Source organism: Phragmites australis, chromosome 8, assembly GCF_958298935.1.
Source record: "Phragmites australis chromosome 8, lpPhrAust1.1, whole genome shotgun sequence".
Taxonomy (NCBI): Eukaryota; Viridiplantae; Streptophyta; class Magnoliopsida; order Poales; family Poaceae; genus Phragmites; species Phragmites australis.
In genome coordinates this window covers 32,349,990-32,375,185 of record NC_084928.1, presented here as the reverse complement: position 1 = coordinate 32,375,185, position 25,196 = coordinate 32,349,990, and the positions used below count along the sequence as shown (strand labels likewise).

Here is a 25,196-nt window from a genome sequence, read left to right as displayed (position 1 = left end):
TCTCAATTTTCAGTGAAGTTAAAAAAAACCTAAAAATTATCTCAATCTTGTAAAATCAATAATTAATTCATCTGAGCTTCAAATGAAGTGAAACAAATTTGTTGGGTTTCTTTGTAACATGATCTACATGATAAAAGTATTTATACTCATAAAAAATTCAAAATTTTCTATAAAAAAATGTATTTGTTAAACCAAGTTAAATGCATAGTTTACTCTTTGCTAATCCAAAAAATCATGAAACTAATTTTGTTAGTCTTCTTATATGATCCTATGTCTTTTAAAAATACATAAACTCATGAATTAGTTATTGTAACATTCAGGATTGTGTAAATATATTGCGACTAGATTAATCCATAACTGACCCATCACACCTCAAAATTAGTGAAACAACTTTTATTAGTTTATTTATACTATGATTTACATAGAAAAAATAATAATAGATATAAAAAAGTTAATTACAATGTTGTTTCTTAACATATTCACTTTATATTTGTGAACTTTGTAAAAATCATAGAGAAATTAATAAAACTCTAAATAAAATAAAATCAATTTTAAAGATCCTCTTAAGATACGTTCTACACAAGAAAAATATGTATTTGTATGTTAAACTTTTCCTTAATATGAGTTAATAACTGAGCCGTACGCTTTAAATTTTTTTTATTTTTTTCAAACTTCCTCCATATAGAATATGATGCAAATGACATCATTTTTGAATTTTTTTTTTTCACAGGAGGTCTTAAAATTGTGTTTAGTTTTTTTTAAAGATTTTTTGATTTTTTGATTTTTTTAAATTTAAATTCAGTTACCGTTCGATTTCTGAATCCGAACCAGACAGAGATGGCCAGTTCTCGTGATTTTTTTTCTGTTACTGTCGGTTTTTTAACCCTGACGATGTTAGATGAGATATAACTATTTATATTTTTTTAGATAGAATGATCTAATTTTCTGTTTGATTAAAATAGATGAAATAAACTAACTTTCTATTTAGTTGATGTGATTGAAGTGAATATGATGAGTTAGTTTTATGTTTATTTAGTGAGATTAAAATGGATAGGATTATACATTTATATTTATATGCATTCTATAAGTATTTTGATGAATTTGCTCATACTTAAATTTGTTTGAATTCAAATTAAATTAAAAAGATAATAACATATGAAACAACAAAAATACATATAAATAGAGTATTATAAAAGAATTTATTTTTTCACCAAATAACCTAAGGTTAAAAATATTTTTATAAATTAGTATATCACGAGAAAAATATTAGTGATTTTTTCAAGATTTTTGAGAATTTATTTGAGACATTAAAAATTGTTAGAACTTATAAAAATATGTTTCTTTAGAGAATTTTAATTAAATATTAACTCAGATTTTTTTGAATCAAATCAATTAAAATGAGTTACTAATAAGCTCTAGTTTGCTCATAATTTTTTTTAGAATTTTTAGACTACTCTTGTACTCTCAAATAAAATCAAGATTTAAATTAAAAAAAACTCTCAAATAAAATTGAGATTTAAATAAAAAAACATGAACAGGAGCCAGAGCAAACTTGGATCGCCCATCCAGCTGATTTCACCGGAACTGTGCCATCCAACATATGAAAGAAGCCACCCCCCATCCACCTCATCCAACAAACTAAACAGCACAAACAACTAAATAGCCATCTCCTTAATGGCTCTATTTTTGGGACCTATGTTGGGGGGGGGGGGGGGGGGGCAAGGAAACAGAGGATGATTTACTGAAGACAACGCCTGCAGAAGAAGCAATCTTTCACAACTAAACAAAACGATACTCAACTAGATGACTACAGTATTGCTTGAATTGAGCTCTGAAAATATTTTAACTCCAACTAATATAGCATAATAAATCTTGTGCCAAAAGGGAGTGAATGTTTAATCTGTCAGTAAATGAAGTTAACCCATTTGACAAGTCGAATGACAAGCAGTCACCAGCTACTAAAATTGAGAGTTGCTGAGGAATGTGACCATGCATCGTGCACTCTGAAATATCTTATCTATTTTCTGCCAAACAAAGCTCTGGATATCTAGAAGCTTCTTCACTTGACCCTGAAGCACTGAGTGACGCCTTATTGTTTCACCGTGTATCTGCATCAGAGAAAGAAACATATTTCTAAGTACAAACTTGACGTATTAAGAATTTAAGATGGCATATCATATCATTATGCCTTTGAAAACAATTTTAGACCAGCCTGAACAAATACACATATTATATACCTTCAAAAATAATTTCAGAACAGCCTGGACAAACTCAAAGTTATTCCTGCAGGAAAGCTCCTGAATGAAGTAATCCAACAGCAATGAAATGGACTGGAGCTCAGGTCTCTGCTCCAGATTTTTCAACTCGTCATCATCTATTATTTGTAGCATTCGTAGTTCCATATCTAAAGATGACGGTGACAAGTCTTTCAGATAATCAGTAAAAGCCGAATCTGCAAAACAGATTCGAAGTCAGTGCTTACAATCACCAACATCAGCAAAAGCAAATTTATCTCTCCAGATATTTGGACTTCTTTCTGCTTCTGGCCGTATGTGATGGTATTATAGAGAGAATAGAAACATCAGATTAGTATTCTCAACAATAAATCATTAATATGACAGTATGACAGCAATTTCTTAGTCTCATCAATAAGCTAAACCATCCCAGTTTTATTAAGGCAAGTTACTTGAGCAAAGATACTATAAATACTCACAGTTCTTTGTTTCTCCACAGGATTGTAACAGCCGACTGAAATGAGAGGAGAGATCAGCCATCTTCTTATGGTTTGTGTTCTCAGTGGTACTGCTGTCTGTTTCTTTACTGCTGGCAGGGGGCTCAAACAATATCTCTCCAGAAAGAGAGGGGACTGAAGGCAAGAAAAAAGGTGCCTTCTCAGGTTTCTTAGGTGGCTCAATTGGTTTATTTCGAACCTAAAGACACAAAAATATGATGGTGAGCACATAATTTGTTACTTTGTGACGCAAAAACCTGAATACTAAAACAAAAACAAAATTACACACCTTTATAATGTCAAGATTTGTCAAACTTTGCCATTGACTCCTTGGAAGCAAAGAGAGGGTGATCAGATTGGGGATTTGATGATTCGTTATGACAAAAGGTTTAATAGTAGACTGATTTGAATCTCCTGAATTATGAACTTGTTCTTCCTCGGATATTTCTGTTGATGAAACAGTTGGCAAACGCACATTCCGAACATGCTTACCACTTGCACAATTATCAACATTTGTTGAGGCTGAGAATAAAGCTTGATTGACCCTGTCAAAGTTATAATAATAAGTAGATAATATATGAGAAAAAATGGAAGAACACTACATAGTATATACATGATATCCATAATAAGAGATGATTATGAAGTAGAAACATTGCAGAAGTGAGCTTCATAAGGAACAATTGAAGTAATTTATCTTGAGTATTCATTCCCCGTGCTCTGTGCATTCACCTGGTTTCAAACACAGAACCAATCATAATTTTTAAGTCTAGCATATTTGGAAAGGTCACTTCTATCTTATGTTGTCTCCGAAAAGACAGCAAATGCCACTTTTCAGAGATCATTTCCTTGTTGGAAAGCAAAACTGTAATGTGTAACATTAAGTTGGCCTTCTGAGATGTGCTGAAAAAACTGTGCTCAATGCGACAACCTTTTGGAAGCAACAAAACTGTGCCCAATGTGACTGTATTTTGAAGGCAACCTTTTCAGAAGCCATTCTATCTGGCAATCAGCTAGCAATTGATAACTAAATACTGTCAATTAACCTATACAGCCATGAGCCATACTACTGAGCTTTCGCATAGTTGAGCTAGCACATCATAAATAAAGCTTTCAAGACAGGTAATCTTTATCCAACGATAAGCACATCCTTTATGAGATTGTGTAGCTGGATTGTTTGGTTACTTGCTATGTAATGCCAGTATGAAGAATTTTAGTTTCCTATATATGTTGACACAGGATGGACTGAGAATAATATTTAACTGTCTAAATAAGATGGATAATAGATTTGTGCAAATTGCATGCTGAATTAAGCCATCAAATAAACTGAGATCTAAGGTATACAAAAGCACAGGGTAAGCACAAGGAGATGCAATATAACTTACCAGAGATACACACCATTTTGATCGACATGAGTGGTTGCCAATACATCCATATTAGGAGACATTGAGAGAGATGTTATAGATACATCAACATGCATTGCATCTATCTGTTTTGCTAAACTGATGTCCCATATTCTAAGAGACCCATCCATGCTAGAGGAGATAAGCCATTTTCCATCCTCGCTGAAACATAAATCAGTGACACGGTCTGTATGGCCTTCAAATCTACGAACCATTTTCATGGCCACTGTATCAAATAATAGAAGTACCATGTCATCTGCTACAGTAGCAAGAAGACCTGTCATAAAAGGCAACAGGTTGTCAATTATCCATAGAATCCTGGAAGGGGATACCAAATATGTTGAATAGTACCATTTGCCCGGTGATATGAAATCTTGGTGACAGATTTACCAACATCCAATCTGGATTTTAGCTTGCAACTTCTAAAATCCCATACCTGCAAGAGGGATTCTATGGCTAAGTAATGTAACCGTGGAGTAAATTGATGAAAAGAACTGGTGGAGCAGTAAACAGATATTCTTGATTGTAGGACTAAAAGGAAGGGTAAATACAAATCTTGAACCTTGAGAAAGATATGGAAGATGAAATAAAGTGCATAATACACTGTAAAGTAGACGGCTGCTTATAAATCTACTAGACATGCTACAGAATTTACTATAGCTGTAGTAGAGTGCAACAGAAAGGATCAGACCTTAACATCACCATGATATCCAGCACTAATCAGAGATCCATTTGTAGCATCACACGCTAATCCAACAACTTCTCCATCATGTGCACATTGCGTAGGCAACAAAGTGTCGATGTAACTACCACGACTAATCCCTGATTGAAGATTAAACTTTTCAATCCAGCCACCTTCAGTGCCCAAGATGGTAAAATTGCCACATGCACTTATCACACAAGCCTGTCAGAGAAAGAAATGATAATTACAAAAGCAAATATGGAAATACGTTTAGCACCCTGAGTTTAAAAAGTCTCAAGAAAAGATTGTATTAATCTAGTCTACAATGAGAATTTGAACCATATAAATAAGAAAAACAAGCATTACCTTAATTGGTGTTTTGGTGACTGATGATGGTGTCAGAATATGTTCACCAATAACAAAGTTCTGAAGACGCCATACATATGCCTGTGGAGTATCCGTGTGGCATGTAACAACATTACACCAATCACGTGCACGTATGTCAGCTGAAAACAGAGAGTTTCCTCAGTCTAAAGGTTCAATTTTGTAGAGAAAACATGTAAACAAAAAAATGCCAGTCTGCAGAATAGTTACATGCAGAAGATGTATAACTATCATCTCTCACACACAAAGCCTACTAAACCATTTTGATACTAAATGAGATTGTGGTGTAGTGTTGTGCTGTGGGCTGCAGCACGTATAGAAGACAATTGCCAGATTTAGTAAGATAGTTTTGTTGTGTAAGAATTAAGCAAATGACCAGATGCAAAATTGATATGCAAAATGGAGTTTTCTGGATTGCATCTGCAACACCAGGAAAGCCTTAGCCAACATGTCCATGTCAGTTATTGCAATGCTCTCTTATGAACAACAAAACAGGTAATATTAGAAGGTCCCACCTGGAAAACCATCAGAGGCCAAAATTTATTTGACTTGACCTTAATGACTGTGAAGTCCTATCCTTACAGCATGACCATAACATTACAAGGGGCCTAAATACAACAGCACTATGAAATGGGGTTTGCATTATGTAACAGCTAGCATAAGCTGCTTCGTACTTGTCACTACTATAGTGTCTCCAGTTCTCCAACACATATTTCAGCTTCTGCTCTCCTACCACTCCTTCCTTAAATATCCATGTTTGGTATAGAATATCCTTTTAAGCGGTGAAATTCCAGAAATGCAGTTGTTTTGAATGGCATAACACCAATTTTTTACACAAAAGATAATATATTAGCAGTTCCCTTTTCAACACTACTATTAAAAATGGACAGGGACTGACATGTTATGTGTTAAACCATTGAAATTGAAAAGGCATAGCTGTTTGTCATGCTTTTGCATCCTAACTATATCACTGCTACAAGGGAAAGATATCTATGCAGAAATACAAAAGCAGATATTAACAGAAGCATTAACAAGTACTGCATGAAGCAAAACAGTACCGCAATCAAACGTAATAACTGGTTTTAGCTTGATCTCTTCCTCCTGCACAAAAAAGAATTTGTTAACACCCTGAATATGGAAATGAAAAAAACAAATGACTGATAACTAAATCTGCACCTTTACTCTAAGCCTTTTTGCTCTTTTTGACACATGCCGCTGCGAAAGCTCTCTGCTTTGTTGATCCTGTTAAGATATACTACTTCAATAGGTTTACATAAAGGACAAATTAAGTTTGTTTTTTTGCTCTTAGAGGTAAAATAGCAAAGCTACCTCGTACCAAGACAAACACACAGGAAAGAGAACTTCCATTTTACCTCAATAGAAGAGAGAAAAGCAAACACTGGAAAGCAACATGAAGAGAACACAAACTTTTCCCTTACCCTATTACCTTGTTGAACAGTGTAAATTATGTTCAAAATAAACAATAAAAAATGTAGCAGGCGTGCTATTGTATAAACATCAGATTAAACAAACAATAAAAAATTGAAGAAAAGATAAATCATACTCCTGCTCGATTAAACATCAGATTCAAGGTCATAGCAGGCGTGCTATTGTAAAAAAGGAATGTTACAAAGATTGAGTTACCTGGATAACTGAGAAAAGTCGAAAGGCACGATCTTGACCAGCAGATAAGATGCATTTCCCATTGCCATAGAATCTAACACAAAAGTAGGTTGACTCACAAAAACCACAACCAAACTGAAAGTAAAAGACAAGACCAATTGAAGGACGCTTGTCACCTTATGCATCGAGGTGGAGCACTGTGTCCACTTCGAAATCGTAACAGACGAGCATCTCCGTCGTTACTGTCGAATATCCACATCTGATACAGAGTATATTATATTATTTGACTTTAGCGTTAAACTGAAGTCGGCAGCAGCTAACATAATTGATTTTCAAGGCAATTCTAAGTGTCCGTGAAGGCAATAGTAGGTTGCTACTCATAAGATACATCACTTTTCTTGGCTAATTTGTTAGGACCTACGAGAATGATAATTGACATCTAGTGAAAACTGAACGAAAAAACAAACACTTACTTTAATTGAATTATCAGCAGCTGAGCTCATCAGAATAGGTTCATTGGCAAAAAAATGAAGTGAAATTATAGAACCATCATGAGCGTCCCTAATTACAGAATGCAGCCGTCTCTTCTCAAGATTCCATATGCTAATAACACCTGAAGAACCTCCAGAGGCTAGAAGCGGTTGCCCATCTGGGAAAAGGCAAATTTGGGGAGAGAAAACATTTAGTATCTATCCATGGTCAGAAAGTTCAGATGCATTTCCATATAAAGTAGATATTGGCCCTAGAATTTTATTAAATTGTATCAGCAACCAGCCAACCATTATTGTTTGATTCAAACTAGGGAGCACTCTTTTCAACATATTAGCAAGTCTATAAAAAAACATAATACATCCCAAAAAATCACAGCACGGAAGTCCACATGGTCAAAAGACGTGGCAGATATATTTCCTAAGCTGGACCTCAGGTATATTTCCAAAATTTCATAATAATAAAAGTCAAAATGTTCATATTCAAGAACAGAAGTTATGGACTTGAACCAACATGCATGGAAAAATGAACCAAGCAAGATTTTTGTCACTTTTAACAAGCTGGACAAATACAAATATAACAAAGAAGTGTTCTAATTTACAATATATTGTTCAAATCACCTGTTCGAAATGACAGTGCAGTCACAGCACCACGAATTTGATGGTTGAAAGACATCAACTTTTCATCATATCGTATATTATGAACATAAACTGTCCCATCAGAGCATCCAACAGCGACTACATCCAGAGCAGGAGAAGAGACGCAACAACAAACTGACGAGCTCCAACCCTTGAATTCATATATTTTTTCCTTTGTGCTGATATTCCACAGCTGCAAGGGGCCTTCTTCACTACCAATGATTACCTGATGTAGAGACAGACTTATTAACAGAAACAAACATAATGCACAAGAGGTTTGGAATGCAAAGTATCTCCAAAGTTAAAAACTTAAGATAACTTTAAGCACCTTGTTCAGATAAGTATCAGGATGCATGATACAGGTTGGAGTAAAGTTGTCTCCCAATGATATACTTCCAACAGGCTCACTGTTTGGTTCTGCTCCTCTGAAGGCCCAGATGAATATATTGCCTTTAATATCTGCACTTAGAATGTATTCTCCGAAGAGGTATAGCATGCTGACCTTTTCTTCATGTCTACTCCAAGTAACCACCTGATTGAAAGTGATAATGAGAGAACCAAAAAAAAAGAATTGTTTGTCGAAGTACCAGTTGATGGACATACATGGTGAGGTCTGGATCTCCTTTATAAGTTTGTAAATAACCATGTCATAACTCATAAGCACTATCCAAAATTTCTAAGTTTATACAATATTAGCACTCTTTGACAACTTTCTAAACAGAATAGTGTATAAACCTTCCAGTAAAGAAACATCGGTGCGTACAGCCTAAGTGACCAATATAACCAACATGATGGATAACACAAATTCAGCTATCATGAGCGCAACAATTTCCTTACCTGATCAGTCCTTTTGAAAACTGCAATAGCACTTCCAAATGCAGCAAACGTATAATCCTTGTAGGATGCAAGAGCACGGATCTTCTTGGGAAGTTGGGGTCCTTTGATCACATAAAAAGCTCATAAACCACAAGAGAAACAGCAAACTAAAAAGAACATGCATGTGAAATAACAAGCTTACCAGAAAGAACCAAATTCAGCTTAGCACACTGCAGAACAGGAAGAATAAAAATAAGGTGAGTCCAACGAGCTACTAGAACCAAAACTTAGTGCAGCGGAGACATGTAAAGCGTGAGAACAGAGGCAGAGTAAGGCTAAAATGAACAGCCAAGCAGCTCGGTTGACTACATTAAACCCATAGAAGCAACAAGTAATTAAGCTCTGAACTCTCCACGAGCTCCAAATAGGATTAAGTGATTTACTACATTCTCTTGCTCCTACTAATCAAAATCCTAAATTCTAGAAGAGCAATAGGCTCCTGCCAAGCTCCCGACATAAGCTCCCACTCCAAATCACACCATCTCGAAGTGAGCCGGCACCGAATCCTGGACGAAATTTTCGAACGACGGAAGAGACGGGGGTGTGCCGGTAGGGTGGCGGCTTACGTTGTAGACGTGGAAGGCCTTGCCGACGCTGACGGTGACGAAGGTCTCGGTGCCGAGGCGCTGCACGGAGAACGGCACACCGCCCGCAGTGATGTACCCGATCGCGCGGAACGGCTCGAAGATACCCATCCTCTCCCCCTCTCCTCTACGGCCGCAGCGCCTCCTCCTCCTCCGGATACTGCTGCCGCTGCTGCTTCTCTAGGGTTTCGCTTCGATGGGGGTGGGGCGGGCGCGTGTGCCGGCGGCGAGGGTTTTAGAGAGGGTTTGAGAGGGGGAGGCAGAGCGGCGGCGGGACTCGCGGGAGACGGGGGGGTAGCCGGGTAGGTCAGTTTGGTCGGGGGCCGTGTGAGGCGGGTCGGGTCGGGCATGGGAGCTGCCCCGGGTCCTGGGTGAGTTGGACCGAGCCCAAATATTTGTTTTTTTTTCTTTCTAATTTTTATCTTTTTTTGCCAGTTAATATTCATTTCGCCGCTCAATTTGCATTCGAATTCACCACTATGTAAATGTACATTTCTAGATCGGTTTAACGAATGTAATTCTAGTAGACTCGTCATTATAACACGAGATTGTATCACTGAGCACATTTGCATGGCGTGTCCTCATGCAATCGATGTACAGTTTGTACATTGTATATATTTGTAAACAGCAGGAGCATATCCATATCCGTGCATGCAGTTGTCTAAAGTTTCACATACTTCCTCAACCATCAATCTGGCAATAAAGTTACAGATCAGCATGTGAGTTGTAACACGTTTCATAACAAGAATATCCTAAATTCCCAAAGCATTCGAATAACACCAGTTCATAACCAAAACCAACTGGACATCTACAGTGGAAAATCACAAAACCTTTCTGTGGCTTGTAAGAATACTCCTGAGTGAAAAAATAAATTAACAATACTGAAGCAGCTTGTGTCACGGTGAGATTACTAACCAATTTACAAGTTTTTTTGGATCTACAGCTACAATTTCTTGAGTTTTATCACGCTTAACAATGGGAGTGCCGCCGAACTTGATGTATACAACAATCGTTAAGACATTTCATGCTGCTTCATCTTCCATAATTGTTATCTCTTTTCTTTTTTTTCTTTTTTTGCAGAAGCTTTCCGATACTTCCGAACTGCAGATCAGCTGATATTCGCGAGCCAAGTCCTCCTTCGTATTCACCACAAAATTACCAGCACTAGATATAGCTGAGTTTTCCTGAGCTAATGCCCCAACAGTGTTAACACAGCCAACGCTATACGGTAAATCATGCAAGATCAGATAAACAGAAGATGGAGCCTGAGCAGTGAACACTTACAATCTACAGCGAAACAAACACTAGATCTCCAAATGATGAATCACAACGGGATAAGAGACCGGACATACTGCCGGGATGCACTGTTTCGCCCAAGGCCCAATCCTAGGCCCAACGGCGTCCTATCAGTCCTCTTACTGTGGTCGCAACACTGAGATGAACTTATTTGGCTATGGGATTTTGTGTTAGCTTGTGAATCAGCACAACCATGGTCAGTGCCATTACCATGATGTAAAGGGCTGTCACCATTTTGTGAGACTGCACTTGTCATCTGTACCATTCCCATTTCCTCATCAGTGTGCAACGTCTGTTCTAGCCACTCTATGTCCTCACTGTATCCATTTAACAAGAACTCAGAACAGTTCTTGCGCATCCCATTATCAAATGGGTTTCTGAATCTGCCACCTGGACCTCTGAGATAGGTGTATCTCATGGAATTTGCCATCTCATTTGTTGTAATGTTCCTTGCTATCTGCAAGTGAGATGGAAGCAAGGCATGAACACAGTACAAACAGTAGAGGCAGATCTAACGTTCATGTATGATGGATTGATGGAAAGGTTAGCTATAGGATGAAAAGCACCATCCTACGTAGAAACCTCACAGAAAGCTAATTGGATTCTCAACTTTCATACTGAGTCCGAAATAAAAATAGCAATATTATTTTCGAACTTTTAGTGTTCAAAGCCACGATATCAATATTAATGTTGGTTAGTATATACTATCAGAAGCCGTGCACTCATGAACTGTGAACAAGCTGAAAATGGTATGTCGATTTAAAAAATCCAACAAGGCTTCAAAGATTTCAAGGGTAAAACCAAATGGAGGCAGTAACAGTTTCCTTTTCAAGTTAAACGATGTTTAATCAAATTTGATGTTACAGTTAGTGATCAAACAATATTTGTGGTTGTACAAACAATATACAAGCACTCCCGTAGATTCATGAATCACAATTGCACAAAATAACCTGGTTTCTTAGGTAAAAAATATTAAGTTAAAACAACTTTGACATACCTGCGACGCTTGAACAACTGTTAGAACTGCAACACCAAAGAAAAAGAAAAGGTCCATTGCGAGAAATGAAACCACCCCAGTATGGTGAAAAGCAGAATAATGAATCCAAGCACCAAAGGATGATGGAGAAACTGGATCCCTTACAATTCCTGCGACAAAAACATCAATGAAGCACCGAAAACTTCCAATGTAAATTGTAAGGATAAAGGACTTGGGACATTACTTATAATGGCAGCAGAACCAGTAATGATCATTGCAAAAACTTCTAGAGTGAGGAACATGAAGAATTCCCATTTGTTCTTCTGCAGTTACAGTTCATTATAGATCAGACCAAGAATAAACTGATATTCAAGAGAAAACAAATTTCAAAGAAAGGACATATAAAAGAAGAAACAGCAGGCAGGGACTATAATGCTCTCCATAATGTTACAGTGAGTAATTTTCTTAGAGAGATAGTACCATAATTTTTTGTCTCAACGTTCATTATATTCCAAGCTTCTGGCATCCTATGTGATAAGAGGGTGCCATAAAAGCTGAAAGGTAAATTTTATAGGACGACGATTCGACCTATGATGTTGTATGGCATCGAATGTTGACCAACTAAAAGACGACATGTTCAACAGTAAAGTGTAGAAGAGATGCGTATGTTGCGATGGATTTGTGGCCATACAAGAAAGGATTGGATCCAAAAATAATGATATACGTGATATGGTAGGGACATATCCAACGAAGGCCTCCAGAGTCACCCGTGCATAGCAGGATACTGAGGCGTGCTGATATTGTGAAGAGAGGCAAGGGTCGACCAAACATAATATGGGAGGAGTTTGTAAGAAGAGACTTGAAGGAATAGAATATCTCCAAAGAATTGTCCACGGATAGAAACGCGTGGAAGCTAGCAATTCCACGTGCCAGAACTATAACTTATGCATCAGTATCCTTGTACCGTTATTACTTTTTTACTATTACTAGTAACTTTATTATCATTATTGTTTTCTAATCATCTTTTTAGTTGGCTCATGTGGGTTTCATCTCTAGCCTACCCAACTTGCTTGGGACGAAGGTTTTGTTGCTGTTGTTGTTTCATTATATTCCAAGTTTCAGTGTAGATCATATATTGAATTCAAGTTTTCAGTATTTGTTGCTTGAGTGTCTTTATTCAAATCCGGTGGAGAAGGAAGAATCACAAAAGAACCAAGTACCTTTCCAATGCAATTAGATACCCAGGGGCAGTGATGGTCAAACTGCTCCACACAGCGATCACATGTAGAGCAATGTTTCGAACGAACCGGTCTGACTATCTGTAATGAAGTCAGGAAATCCGATCCCTAAGAATATCAATCAAGGAAAGATACAACTAAATCGCTCAATCGACTGCTACTTACTTTGCAGGTTATACAAAGTTGTGACCAGTTACCAGAAAGAAGTGCAGGATTGTCTAACTCCATCTTCAACAATGGTTCCTGAAGAAACAAATGTTCATGATTCAGACAGCAAAGTTTGGATTATGTTTTGACTTTTAAAGTCTGGAAATGCGTCAAGCTGAAAGTACCAAAGTTCCATCAGAAGATAAAGGGTATTTGCAGGAAACTACATTAATGCTGCTGATATTTCAAACTTACATCATCCCTTTGATTTTGGGATCCCCTTATATTCATTTTGATGTAGCCAGGATCTTTCCTGCAGAAAGCAAATGTCAATGTCATAGTGGTGTTGAGTGATAAAGGCTGCATGTTTATCTCTATCTGGGGTGTAATATGAAAGTAGTAGGATAGGCATAGAACAAAGTTCAACAGATATGTATGTTAAAAAAAGGATACCGTGATTAAAAAAATTGACATCTATCTGAACATGCAAGTGTTATGTCAAACCGTCAGATAATTAAAAAAATATGGGCTCCAGATATATCATATGTAGTCTTTAATATTTCCCCACTCCACATGGTATGTAAATATAGACAGTTTGCACGCATATGCAACAAACTTTTGTTACTGACCCAAAATATCATCAAGAAATAATTAGTAACTGGCAATAGATCAAGAAATAATAGGTTTGGTTTCATCTTTTCATAACTGTCAACCAAATGCAATATTTTTATAAATACCTGCTACATTTATAGAACATGACCAACCCAGCAGTCGTGAAGAAAACTCCTGACCATGCAAACAGCCCAAATGATGCTGTCATATCCATGACGTATTGTCCTGAAAAGAAGGAAACATCGCCAATACCACATTACAGAAGATCAAAGTGAGTGGAAAACATTACATTAAAATGCTACTTAATTTACCTGATATAACAGAGTTTGTGTACATAATAAGCATGCCAATAATAATGCACCAAAGAAGAGGAGCAAGCCCTAATTTTGATAACTTCCCAAAATTGGTATTCCCACCACATCCTCTGTCATATACCCTTCTTGCATTGTCCTGCAAGAAATCAACCAAATCAAATCATTTGCTTGTTCCAACACAACACACACATCAAGTCACCAGCTAGAATCTCCCTGCTGAAATATTTGCAATACAAGTCATTTCAGCTCAAGGTCAATATGATCACTCTTATCCACCTTGAATAAATTAGATTCATGCCATTATAAATATCGTAGTTTTGAAATATGCCATTACAAATCCAGTATTTGGAAACATGCCATTACAAATATCTTGAAATTATATCCATGCCATTACCGTTATAAATCAGGCACATCTCGTAATAGCATGGATCCAATTTCAGAAGATTTGTAATGGCATGAATTCAAATTTCAAGAGATTCGTAATGGCATGATCCAATTTTCAGAAGATTTGTAATGGCATGGACCTAATTTCAAGAGATTTATAATGGCATGTTTTCAAATACCGTATTTGTAATGGCATATATCAAAACCGTGATATTTATAATGGCATGAATCTAATTAATAGAAAGGTATTCATTTACATGAGAAATTACAAACCACTAACTGATCATCTAAAAGTTCATACGGGATCTATGAAACATATCTGAGAAGCATTTAAGCATTAGAAAGGTGCCAGGTCACACCAAAGAAAATCATTTTTTCCTCCTTGGTTACCTCTATTTAAGTATTTTACCATCTAGTTGCTACTTTAAATTTATAGGGAAATTACCTCTTACCGGGTTCAGAAAGCATGTAATCTTATTCCTAATCAATTTAAATTGACACGGCAGACGGCATACAAAATATACAATGACCCAAATACTTATTTCTTAGCAGTAACATGTCTGTATATTAGCGATCCACGTGCCAGAGCAATCACTTAAAAATCAAACATCTTTTACAACTATTGTTACTACTGATAGTCTAGTATTATATTACTATTTTATTTTATTACTATATTTTTCTTTATTTCTTTCTCTTTTGGTCCGTGTGGCTCTTGTTAGGTTTCATCTCTAGCCTACCCCAACTTGCTTGGGACTAAAGGCTTTGTTGTTGTTGTAACATGTCTATATGCAAAATCATCGTAAGAAACTTGCCATAATCCCTATCAGATGATACTGTTAGGACACTGGGACTCTTGACTCTTGAGGTCAAGTAGATTACAAAATAGAAATGCCATGGTTCATGTTACTCACGAGGAAAAATGCAACTTGCCGGTGATTCTTATCAGCAGCAAGCTGCGCTGGAGTTAAACCAGTTTTGTCTTTCACCATCAGGTCATCCTTTTTGCCAGCCTGAACTAGCACAGTGCATGCCTCCAGATTCCCCCGAATAGCAGCCCAATGTAACGGAGTACAACCTAGGGGTAGCATTTGCAATTAAAAATAAACCTCAAACTCCAAAGTAAGCCGATGTAATTGCCAAAAAAAGGATTACAAGTGATATGAGCATGAGATAAATTTAAACATGCCTTCTTTATCTTGTCGTCCCCTATAAGCATCCAAAAACAGAAGGAGCCGTATAGAGTCTGCAAATCCCTTATAAGCAGCCCTAGAAGGTAATATGTAAAGTAAAAAAGAGAAATAAGTAGGGACGTTAAAGTTCAGCAGGACTTTAAGTTACAAAATGCACCGACAGAAATTACTAATGGGCAAATGAGAAACAAATAGTACAAGTACAAACCAGTGTAAAGGGCTTCTTCCATCATTATCAGGGACATCTGGATCAGCATTCCATTTTGCAACAATATGGTAAATGAATGCAGTCTGACCATACTGCGCTGCGACATGTGTGGCCTGAACACAGCGGTATATTGACTTAAAGAGCTGTGACAAATTCGCTGCCATACACCAACTTCATTGATTCTTGATCTTTTTTCTAATGCAGAAAAATCATATGATCAAAGTATAGTTTTAGTCTACTATTAACCTCTGACCTAGTAAATTGGATATAATTGATCAATTGGTAGATAACATCCAAAAATACATAGTTGGCTACAGTTCTGAACTAAATCAGCAGCTAAAAGTACATAGATGGCCAGCAAAAAGTGAGCACAGGCAAAACAAGGGCCAAAGAACAGTAGAAAGATAATACAGACCTGATAGCCATATAAATCAGCAGCATCCACCTTAGCACCTTCTTTCAGAAGTAGTTCAGCAACTTGGATATGACCACGTACAGCACTCCAGTGAAGTGCTGTTTGCCCAGTGTGATCCACAGCATTTACATCTGCTCCATGCTGTCCAAAGCCAAACACCAAATCACCCCCAAACGAAACCAAGGAAATTCACAAAACGCAGTCAACAATAATACAGAAGTCACCAAACAAAAGTAGCTAATATATTTTTCAACCACAACCACCTGACCAGAATAACCTACTTATATCTACTATGGTATCATAATACAAAATACTCTGCATAGTCACAATATGGGTATTGTGTTAGATAATTCATTCATACACTTAATAGGCATAGCATGAGTAGTAATCATCTTGGTCTATACTCTATCCTAAGCATATACACACACTTGCTTTAAATTAAAAAGGCAGAGGACATAAATGGAAATAACCAGTCGACACCACAAAAGCAATCTACATTCTTCCTGAACTGCCTTGTTGCAACAGTCGGCAAGTAGATTTGCCTCAACAATTCCACGAGCGATAACATCCATGACATATCAGGCAGAAATCATGCATAAGGAGACCTTGCTGATACCATTTTACCGTCCAAACCTAGCCACTACCCACGACATTCACCTGATTACAGCCAAAATACCAAATGACAAACTGAAAGACCTCCAGCCGTAACATCTATAGTTCACACAAACCTCCAAAGCCTCACATGAAAGGCACGCTGATTTCCAGTTGTACTAACGACCTACACCAATCCAAACCCTTCCACATCAACCAACTCGAAAATTCCAAACCCACCACCATGACAAGCATTCAGCTCGCAGCTGCTCATTCGTTCACAAACAGGGAGACCTCGGCCATAGAAACTGACCGGAATCATGACCATCCGAAGGTGCATAGCTCCTTAAAACAATCAAACAAGCAACCCACGGTCGTGACATACGAAAATTCCAGCTCAGAAAGTACATTACTTCGCGAAGCAGGCTACCGGAACCTACCCAAATCCCCCAATAGCAACGCAAACGAAAGACTATATATAAGCCCGAATTACGAGGCGTTGACGGGGGAGAGGGCAACCTCGAGGATGTACTGCGCGGCGGCGACGCGGTTGTTGAGCGCGGCCCACTGGAGAGCGTGGTAGCCCCCGCCGTCGGGCTCGCTGACCGGCCGGCCCTCCGCCTCCACCAGCCGCTGCAGCTTCTCCAGATCGCCGTACGCCGCCGCGGTGTACACGTCGTTCTTCAGCGACTCGTCCCCCGCCGCCTCCGCGGCGGAAGGGACCGTGGACGCCGCCGCGGCGGAGGCGGCGATGGAGGAGGAGGAGGAGGCCGTGGTGGTGTCCTCGAGCACCTCGATCTCCGACGCCATGGGTGGGATCGGGGCGGGGGTCCGGGGAGGAGGAGTGTTTGACTGGGCGTTGGGCGTTCGTTGATTGCGTCGTCCCTGGGTGACTCGCGAGGAACCGGAGCGTGGCCGGAGGCTGAGGCGGACAACGAGAGGGAGGAAGGTTGGGGCGAAATGGGATGTCGGGTTTTGCATGTCAGGACCTCGCTTTTTCTTGTTTCAATGTTTAATTCTCTCAGGTAGGAAGATTTGGATGTAGATCCTCATTAAAATCTCCAAATTCCCGCATCAGCCCTCTCATATGAGTATTCCTCCCAAAGCATCTTTAACCGTTCTCCTAAAACTCATTGGAGGTTTTTTCTAAAAAATTCTTCATCTATATCTCTTCAGTCTCCAATAGATCTAAAAATCTCAACCCCTGTTTATCACTCTCCTATATTGTATTGAAATCTTATAAAATATTTGAATGGTAATGATTATATTTTCAACGGCTAATTGTGTACAAATATATTTCTAACGAATGTTTTTGTAATAGATATTTTTTCAACGGCTATTTTTTAATAAATATTTTTTCAACGGCTATGTTTAACGGATATTTTTTCAACGGTTATATTCTCGATCACTAATTTTTCAACGGATATATTTTAAACCTCTATATATTGGCTCTTTCTTGTGGTAGAACCTCCACCATATCACAATGAGTTGCCACAACTTCCTCATGCAACAAGCCTTGGATTTGTCATCATCAGATGCGAATTTATTATTGCTACCATAAACATATCACACAATCAATATAAGTTTTTAATGTATCACGCCATAGCGGTTCTGTGCCTGAGCGTCAAAAAATTCATCGCAATAGAGAGACAGGGCATTTGAGACTACACCAAGACTACTTTTCATATACTCCTACTTACTTCAAATTGCTATAACTTCTAAACCATACACCAAATTTGTGATCCGTTTGAACCATTGCATTTCTTGCAATTTAATCTAGAAAATAAGACCAGTATTGACCATATTTTAGCAATAAATATGTAATAACATGTGAACCCAGTGCCATACTCACAATTTTGGTACTGCTGTAGCTTTGGCTTGGTTGTAAACCAAACGTTACTTTCTACGCTAAATTTTAATATTACCCTAACATTAATCATGACCAATATTTGATTAGGCTTGCTTATGTCAACAACTAAATAACCCCTTTCTCGTTAAAGCAGCCAAACGACGCCTCATTCACACCGTTGGTGTAATCTGAACCTAGGCCATGTATTAATCACTGTAGTAGATGTATTAATTGTATTGTGGACAAGGAAGCGAGTTAACCCTGCTGGGCTGTGTACGTGATTGCTAGAGATCGGCACCAGACGGCCCATTTAATTCCTTGGACATCCGATCAAACAACGTGGGCATCTTGTTTAGGAATGGAACTCCGAACTCTCCATGCTCACGTTACACGGATCGAATTAAGGTGTTGCATGTGCTCAGGTGAAAAAAAAAAATCGGATGGGCGGAGGAGAGAAACCGAACGCACGATAAGGTCTTGACAAGTTCTTGTGCCCATTTTTCTTTCTTTTGGCAGTATTTTATTTGAATTATATTTATATTTTGTCTGATATATCCGATATATATGATAAATCATATTTACCATGTCCACCAGTAGTTTTTATTTATCAGTAAAAAACCCTAATCTCCACAAAGTTTGCACCATTCACAACCAGACCATTTTCTCATCGAGGTGTGCTTCGAAACTTTGCGATTGTTCCGCAGGTTGAATCCTATCAATGAAGGATATGTTCCAAAAGAAACTTTAAACTTTTTGGAGGTGGTTTGGAAGAGGGACTTCGATGTTCAAGTCCAGTGTTGCAACTGAGAATAGGCCCATAGGGCCACAGATATCTACTTGAGATTTTTTTTTTGTTAAACTTGTCCGGTCCAACAAGCTTTATTTATTTTTTGATATATATAGCCCAATGAGTTTATTGATTGAGTTGAAAGGAAGATAACAGGTAGTCCCAAAATTGGCAGCAGACAGGAAACAGACATCCAATCACCCACAGAAAAATAACAGGAACTCCAGAGTTTCACGAAGACAGGAAATCCGAATTGTGCATTCCTTAATCATCATCGTCATCGATATATCCACAGGCGATATGACACTTCCCAACACACCCATGTCCAAACTCCAAACCTGTAGAATGGTTCCACTCGGCTGCTAAAACTAGACTCGGAAACTGGTGATGCCACGATGCTGATAACTTCCAACATGAACTGCAATACTGTAAGAGCGAAACGAAAACGAAGGACGGCACTATATGGGTAAACTGAAACTTCTCTATGACATAGGTAACTCTAGTGCTCTCCCCGGCCAAATTAAAGTACTCAATCCATGGATATTCTTCCTCTAAAGCCATTTGAAGAGGATGCCTCCGTGGGTGGCGAAGAAGGGGGCAAACACGAGGGACTCGACGGCCATGAGCTTGATGAGGATGTTGAGCGAGGGGCCTGAGGTGTCCTTGAGGGGGTCCCCGATGGTGTCACCGATGACAGCAGCCTTGTGTGGGTCTGAACCTTTCGGGCCCAAGGTTCTTGCATGCTCAGATGCACCAGCCTGTAAGACCATAGAGAGAACCAAAGTTAATCGAGTTACGCAAATATGGGTGGGACGAAACTGCTGACTGATATATGCTATTGTCCAAAGGGTTTCACCTCAATGTATTTCTTCGCGTTGTCCCAGGCACCTCCAGTGTTGGATGCAGAGATGGCAATCTGAACAGAAACAGCATAGTTATGAATGAAAGATGGTAAGAGATTACAATGATGAAAGCAGCCATGAAAAAAGTATCAACCTGGACACCAGAAACAAGAGCACCAGCAAGAACTCCAGAGAGGGTCTCAACACCAAACAAGATCCCAACGATAAGAGGGGTGAGCATGACAAGAGCACCAGGGGGAATCATCTCCTTGATGGATGCATCAGTGGAGATCTTGACGCACGTCGCATAGTCAGGTTTGGTGGTGCCCTCCATGAGCCCAGGGATGGTGTTGAACTGCCTCCGGACTTCCTCAACCATCTTGAGAGCTGCACTGCCAACACTCTTCATGGTCATTGCAGAGAACCAGTACGGGAGCATGGCACCAACAATCAATCCAATGAAGACTTTAGGCGTCAGAACATCAACAGTCGAGATCGCAGCACGGCTCACAAAAGCACCAAAGAGGGCAAGAGACACCAAGGCTGCTGAACCAATGGCAAAACCCTACAGGTACAAATCATAGGAGTGCGAATTTAGTGCTTCAAAAATGTACATTTGTAAGAAAAGAAAAATGAAAAGTGAATGAATACAAGGAAGGCATTGTGGTCCAACTCTGAAGGAAATACATTGCAACCAACAGTGAGATTGGCATTCGTACCTTCCCGATGGCAGCAGTGGTGTTTCCAGCAGCATCTAGAGCATCAGTTCTCTCACGGATTCTGTGGCTCATGCCGGCCATTTCAGCAATTCCTCCAGCGTTGTCACTGATAGGGCCATAGGCATCAATGGCAAGACCAGTAGCAATCGTGCTGAGCATTCCAAGAGCAGCCACAGCAACACCATACATTGCAGCAAGGCTAAAGCTGAGGAAAATACTGAAAGCAATAGCAAAAATAGGGATAATGACCGATTTGTATCCTAGAGCAAGGCCAAAGATGACATTAGTAGCAGCTCCGGTTCTGCAGGAGTCAGCAACATCCTGCACAGGACTGCAAGAAAGGGAATTAAAGTTATCAGATGCTTGAAGCAATTCTACAGATTACAGCCACTGTTAAATATGATCAAAATTGTAAGCACCTGTATGCATTGCTCGTGTAATACTCTGTAATGAATCCGATAATTAGTCCGGCCCAAAGACCAACTGCCACACATAGGAATAGTTGCCTACCAAATTTAGATCGAAGTGAGGTCATTTATTTAAAAACTTCTGAACAAAATATGAAAAGTCCATATAAGAAATGGCAATACCAGTTATACACCGTCTTCTGGGCACCGAAGTTGAAGATTGTGAAGGTATATGGGAGTCCTAACCAACTGACAAGCGCAATGCCAACAGTCATCACAGCAGTGGAAATTATAAGTTGTTTCTTGAGGGCCGGCTCTATTTCATCTACAGCCTTGATCTCGAAGAAATCAGTTGCAAATAGAGTGGTTATCAAGCAAGCTATGATACCCACAGAGCTAATTAGTAGTGGGTACAGCATAGGAGTGAACTCATGGTTGATCCCAAAAGAAGAGATTGAGGCAACGACAAGAGCAGCACATGAAGACTCCGCATAGGAGCCAAAGAGATCTGACCCCATTCCAGCAATATCTCCAACATTGTCACCAACATTGTCCGCAATGACCTGCAAGAGCAGAAGGAATGCTCATTTTAGCATGCCAATCAAATACTTATAAAAAAAGATATTACCATGGTAGATAACAAGTCATTACTAGCCTACCCCAACTTGTTTGGGACTGAAAGGCTTTGTTGTTGTTGTTGAGATAACAAGTCATTACAAAACTTCAAAACAAAAGGATTTCAAGCATATTTAAGATGTCTTGAGAAAAGACTTACTGCTGGGTTTCGCGGATCATCTTCAGGAATATTCCTTTCAACTTTCCCAACAAGATCAGCACCAACATCAGCAGCTTTGGTGTAAATCCCACCACCTACACGACCAAAAAGAGCCATAGAAGAACCACCAAGACCGTAGCCAGTGATAGCCTCATAAAGGCCTTCCCAGTCATCACCATAATAAATTCCGAACAAGTTGATTGCAATGTAAAGAACAAAAAGGCCACTTGCAGCAAGCAAGAAGCCCATCACAGCACCAGAGCGGAAAGCAGTAATGAATGCCTTCCCAACACCCTTCCTAGCCTCAAGAGTTGTCCTGGCATTTGCATATGTTGCGATCTTCATTCCAAGAAAACCAGATACAAGAGAGGTGACTGCACCAAGCACAAAAGCAATTGTACTGAAGATAGCATTGGCAAGGGCAGGCTTGCACATCTTGTCCTTGCTGTAGTGACAAGGCTGACTCTTGGTGCTGAACCCCTCAACAGAGCCAAGGAAGAGGAAGATCAGGATGGCAAATATGCTCATGAATAGTCCAACATACTTGTATTCGGTGAAAAGGAAAGATGTTGCTCCTGTTGAAAACAAAGCAAGGCTACTTAGAACAAAAAATGCATATAAAACTATGCAATAAAAGAAGAAATCAACCATTACTAAAATGACGACAGAAATATCAAATACTGAAGAATTCCACATCGTGGCCATGAAAATGTACAGTATGATTTTGATCAGAACTTAACCAATTTTGTAGTAGTGATGTTGACTACAACCCAATTAGACTGAGTCACTCAAGAAGCACATCAACATCAAATATATTGAAACAAAGACTACACAAGTAAATGAAAATTAATAGGGGCACTAAAGAAAAGAGGAATTGATCCGGTCACCAGTCAAATCTATTTCTAAACAAAGACAGCATTGAAGTAATAAAGATTGTAACCCTCTGTCCCCTGAAAATTCAGTGGAAACAAAGGTTCCCTGCTATTTCACGAGAAACAGAAGCCAAGAAGACAGTAATAATGCCAAAATATCTAGAACAAACAAATCACAAGATCAGAGCCGTAGAAAATCTTAATGGCATGTCTGTGGCACTTCCTGTGAAACAGATAATGTGTTTGGTGGGGTGCCACAAGTAAGGCACACAGCACGCCTACTAATCCTATCAGAAGCCAATCCTGATTAAAAAAACATATTTCCAAATTATGCTTTTACACATAGCAACTCCGAAATAGAAAGAACCCAACCAATATAAAAAACAAAGTGAACCAGCCAATAATGCAGGTGCCCAACACAAGACAAACTGCTTAAATCAGCAAGCACCTTCAGGCTGAAACTGTGCTCCAATAATTACCTTACATGAAACACTGTTGAATGGACCACAGGATCTCTGGTCCATGTGCGTCGTTTCTAGGATTCCTCCCAAGCTAAGCGAATGCGTATGAGGCTCAAACAAAACCAATTCCTACCTGCCACAATAATGCAGGTACACAGAAAGTTCGTTATCTTCTTATCCTACATCGGCCAGCAAGGACCACAGGTGCAGCGATAACAAATCCGCTCCCTGCAGCAACTTATTCTATCCCCACAGCATGGGCACCGCAGGGAATACGGGGACCTCTCAAGAACAGAGCACTAGTAGTTCTGGTATATGACCACCTCCGGCCCCCACCACAAAAATCTCGCAAAATTTTTTTGGTGGGGGGCAACAAACGATTAATTTACCGCAATTAGCGCACACTCAAGAATTATTATAACAGGTGTTGGGTAAAGTGGGAACATCAGTAGTTTAATGTTTGTATAGATCTAACTAACGTGTATGAGTAATATAACAGTTGATATCTATAACCAGGCACACAACTACAAGAACACAAAACATGCAGCAGAAAGAACACGGAGGAATCCGTGCAACAAACTAAAAGACTGAACTCAACACTTAACACACCGGTTGATCCAAAGCATAATTTTAGCCTAAATTCCCTTTAAAAACGCGAAAATTCGATTATTTTTCGCAATAACACGGACTCTGCAAGGCAAGAAGCTAATCTACTTCGCATGCCTCATATAAAAACAACTTCCTCACAGGTAACATTAGCGCCCAATAAGCAACTTTCCGCACGCAAACAAAATAGCAAAATTAGCTCCCAATTTCGAAGCAGTAGAACCTACCGACCGCTAAACCGCCAAGAGCCTAAGATCCACGACTAAGCACCACCAGATGTACGCACGAAACACGCGCTACCCCCCGAGTTCTCACCTTCAGAGATAGCTTTCTGGATCTCGGCGCATTTGACGACGACGTTGTGCTCGTTGAGCCCCTCCTCCTCCTCGATGAGGTACTCGCTGGCGCCGCCGCCGCTCTTCCCCGCAGAGCCCCCGTCCCCGCGCCGCGGCTCTGGGGAGACCTTCACCTTCGAGACCAGCACCCACTGCAGCACTGCGAACGCGATGCCCACCGCCGCCGCGACCGGCACGACCACCTGCGTGGCCAGCTCGGGCAGTAACGCCGACGCGACCATTGCCCCCCCGCGGCGAGATCCGGCGCGCGCTAGGGTTTCCTCCCTTCGCTCGGAGAATTTCGTGCAGAATTCGTGGCACGGGAGAGAGGAGGAGAGGGTAGAGGAGTCGCCGGCTTTAAAGGGAGGCGAGGCCACTGGAGGAGGAGCAAGTTCAAGTGATGTGGATGAGGTGAAGGGTGTTTCTGTAATTGGGGGGCCGTCCGGGTTCTCGTTCTTTCCCCGTTTTCTGGTCAATTTCGTGTTTATCCTGACGGTAGTTTTTTAATTTGTTTTGTTTCCGTTTTAGTTTGTTTTGTAGTGTTAAATTTTTTTAACTCCCTCCTCCGATCTTGAATAAATGTTATTTTGGACATCAACACGATCCATAAAATACAACTTTAACTATTATTTTTTAATATATCGATAAAATATCGTAAAAGTATATTATTATGAAAGTTTTTTAAAACAAATATATTCGTGTTATTTTTAAATATTCAAATTTAATACATTAAAAATAATTTACAATCAAAATTTGAAGCGGTTG

At 39.3% G+C, this 25,196-nt stretch overlaps 3 protein-coding genes across 4 annotated transcripts; all 3 read right to left on the bottom strand.

Annotated features, from left to right (window-relative positions):
* Positions 1-1,795: 1,795 nt before the first annotated feature.
* LOC133927104 (U3 small nucleolar RNA-associated protein 21 homolog) lies at positions 1,796-9,741 on the bottom strand. The gene is made up of 18 exons (XM_062373404.1): positions 9,390-9,741; positions 8,966-8,993; positions 8,785-8,885; positions 8,276-8,479; positions 7,930-8,173; positions 7,294-7,469; positions 6,997-7,079; positions 6,842-6,914; positions 6,374-6,439; positions 6,256-6,298; positions 5,180-5,319; positions 4,823-5,035; positions 4,483-4,567; positions 4,114-4,408; positions 3,021-3,276; positions 2,714-2,930; positions 2,238-2,452; positions 1,796-2,108 (listed from the first exon to the last, which is right to left on the bottom strand). Exons 1-18 carry the CDS (start codon positions 9,516-9,518, stop codon positions 1,959-1,961), a joined length of 2,718 nt encoding a protein of 905 aa, XP_062229388.1. The 5' UTR covers positions 9,519-9,741; the 3' UTR covers positions 1,796-1,958.
* A 386-nt stretch (positions 9,742-10,127) lies between these two features.
* Positions 10,128-17,747, bottom strand: LOC133927105 (protein S-acyltransferase 24-like). Of its 2 annotated transcripts, XM_062373406.1 has the most exons (13): positions 17,298-17,747; positions 16,188-16,328; positions 15,773-15,885; positions 15,561-15,640; positions 15,286-15,449; positions 13,988-14,126; positions 13,802-13,901; positions 13,320-13,377; positions 13,083-13,160; positions 12,900-12,998; positions 11,924-12,002; positions 11,701-11,849; positions 10,128-11,160 (listed from the first exon to the last, which is right to left on the bottom strand). In XM_062373406.1, the coding sequence occupies exons 1-13, from the start codon at positions 17,586-17,588 to the stop codon at positions 10,732-10,734; spliced, it is 1,920 nt and encodes a 639-aa protein (XP_062229390.1). In that variant the 5' UTR covers positions 17,589-17,747; the 3' UTR covers positions 10,128-10,731. The 2 variants fall into 2 exon arrangements, with proteins under 2 accessions (XP_062229390.1, XP_062229391.1); XM_062373407.1 differs by lacking the exon at positions 17,298-17,747 and having other exon boundaries at positions 15,773-15,967; positions 16,188-16,327.
* A 1,896-nt stretch (positions 17,748-19,643) lies between these two features.
* LOC133927103 (pyrophosphate-energized vacuolar membrane proton pump-like) lies at positions 19,644-24,802 on the bottom strand. Its single transcript, XM_062373403.1, has 8 exons — positions 24,412-24,802; positions 22,158-22,732; positions 21,566-21,945; positions 21,395-21,481; positions 20,976-21,306; positions 20,411-20,821; positions 20,271-20,330; positions 19,644-20,172 (listed from the first exon to the last, which is right to left on the bottom strand). The coding sequence occupies exons 1-8, from the start codon at positions 24,671-24,673 to the stop codon at positions 19,966-19,968; spliced, it is 2,313 nt and encodes a 770-aa protein (XP_062229387.1). The 5' UTR covers positions 24,674-24,802; the 3' UTR covers positions 19,644-19,965.
* Positions 24,803-25,196: the final 394 nt, after the last annotated feature.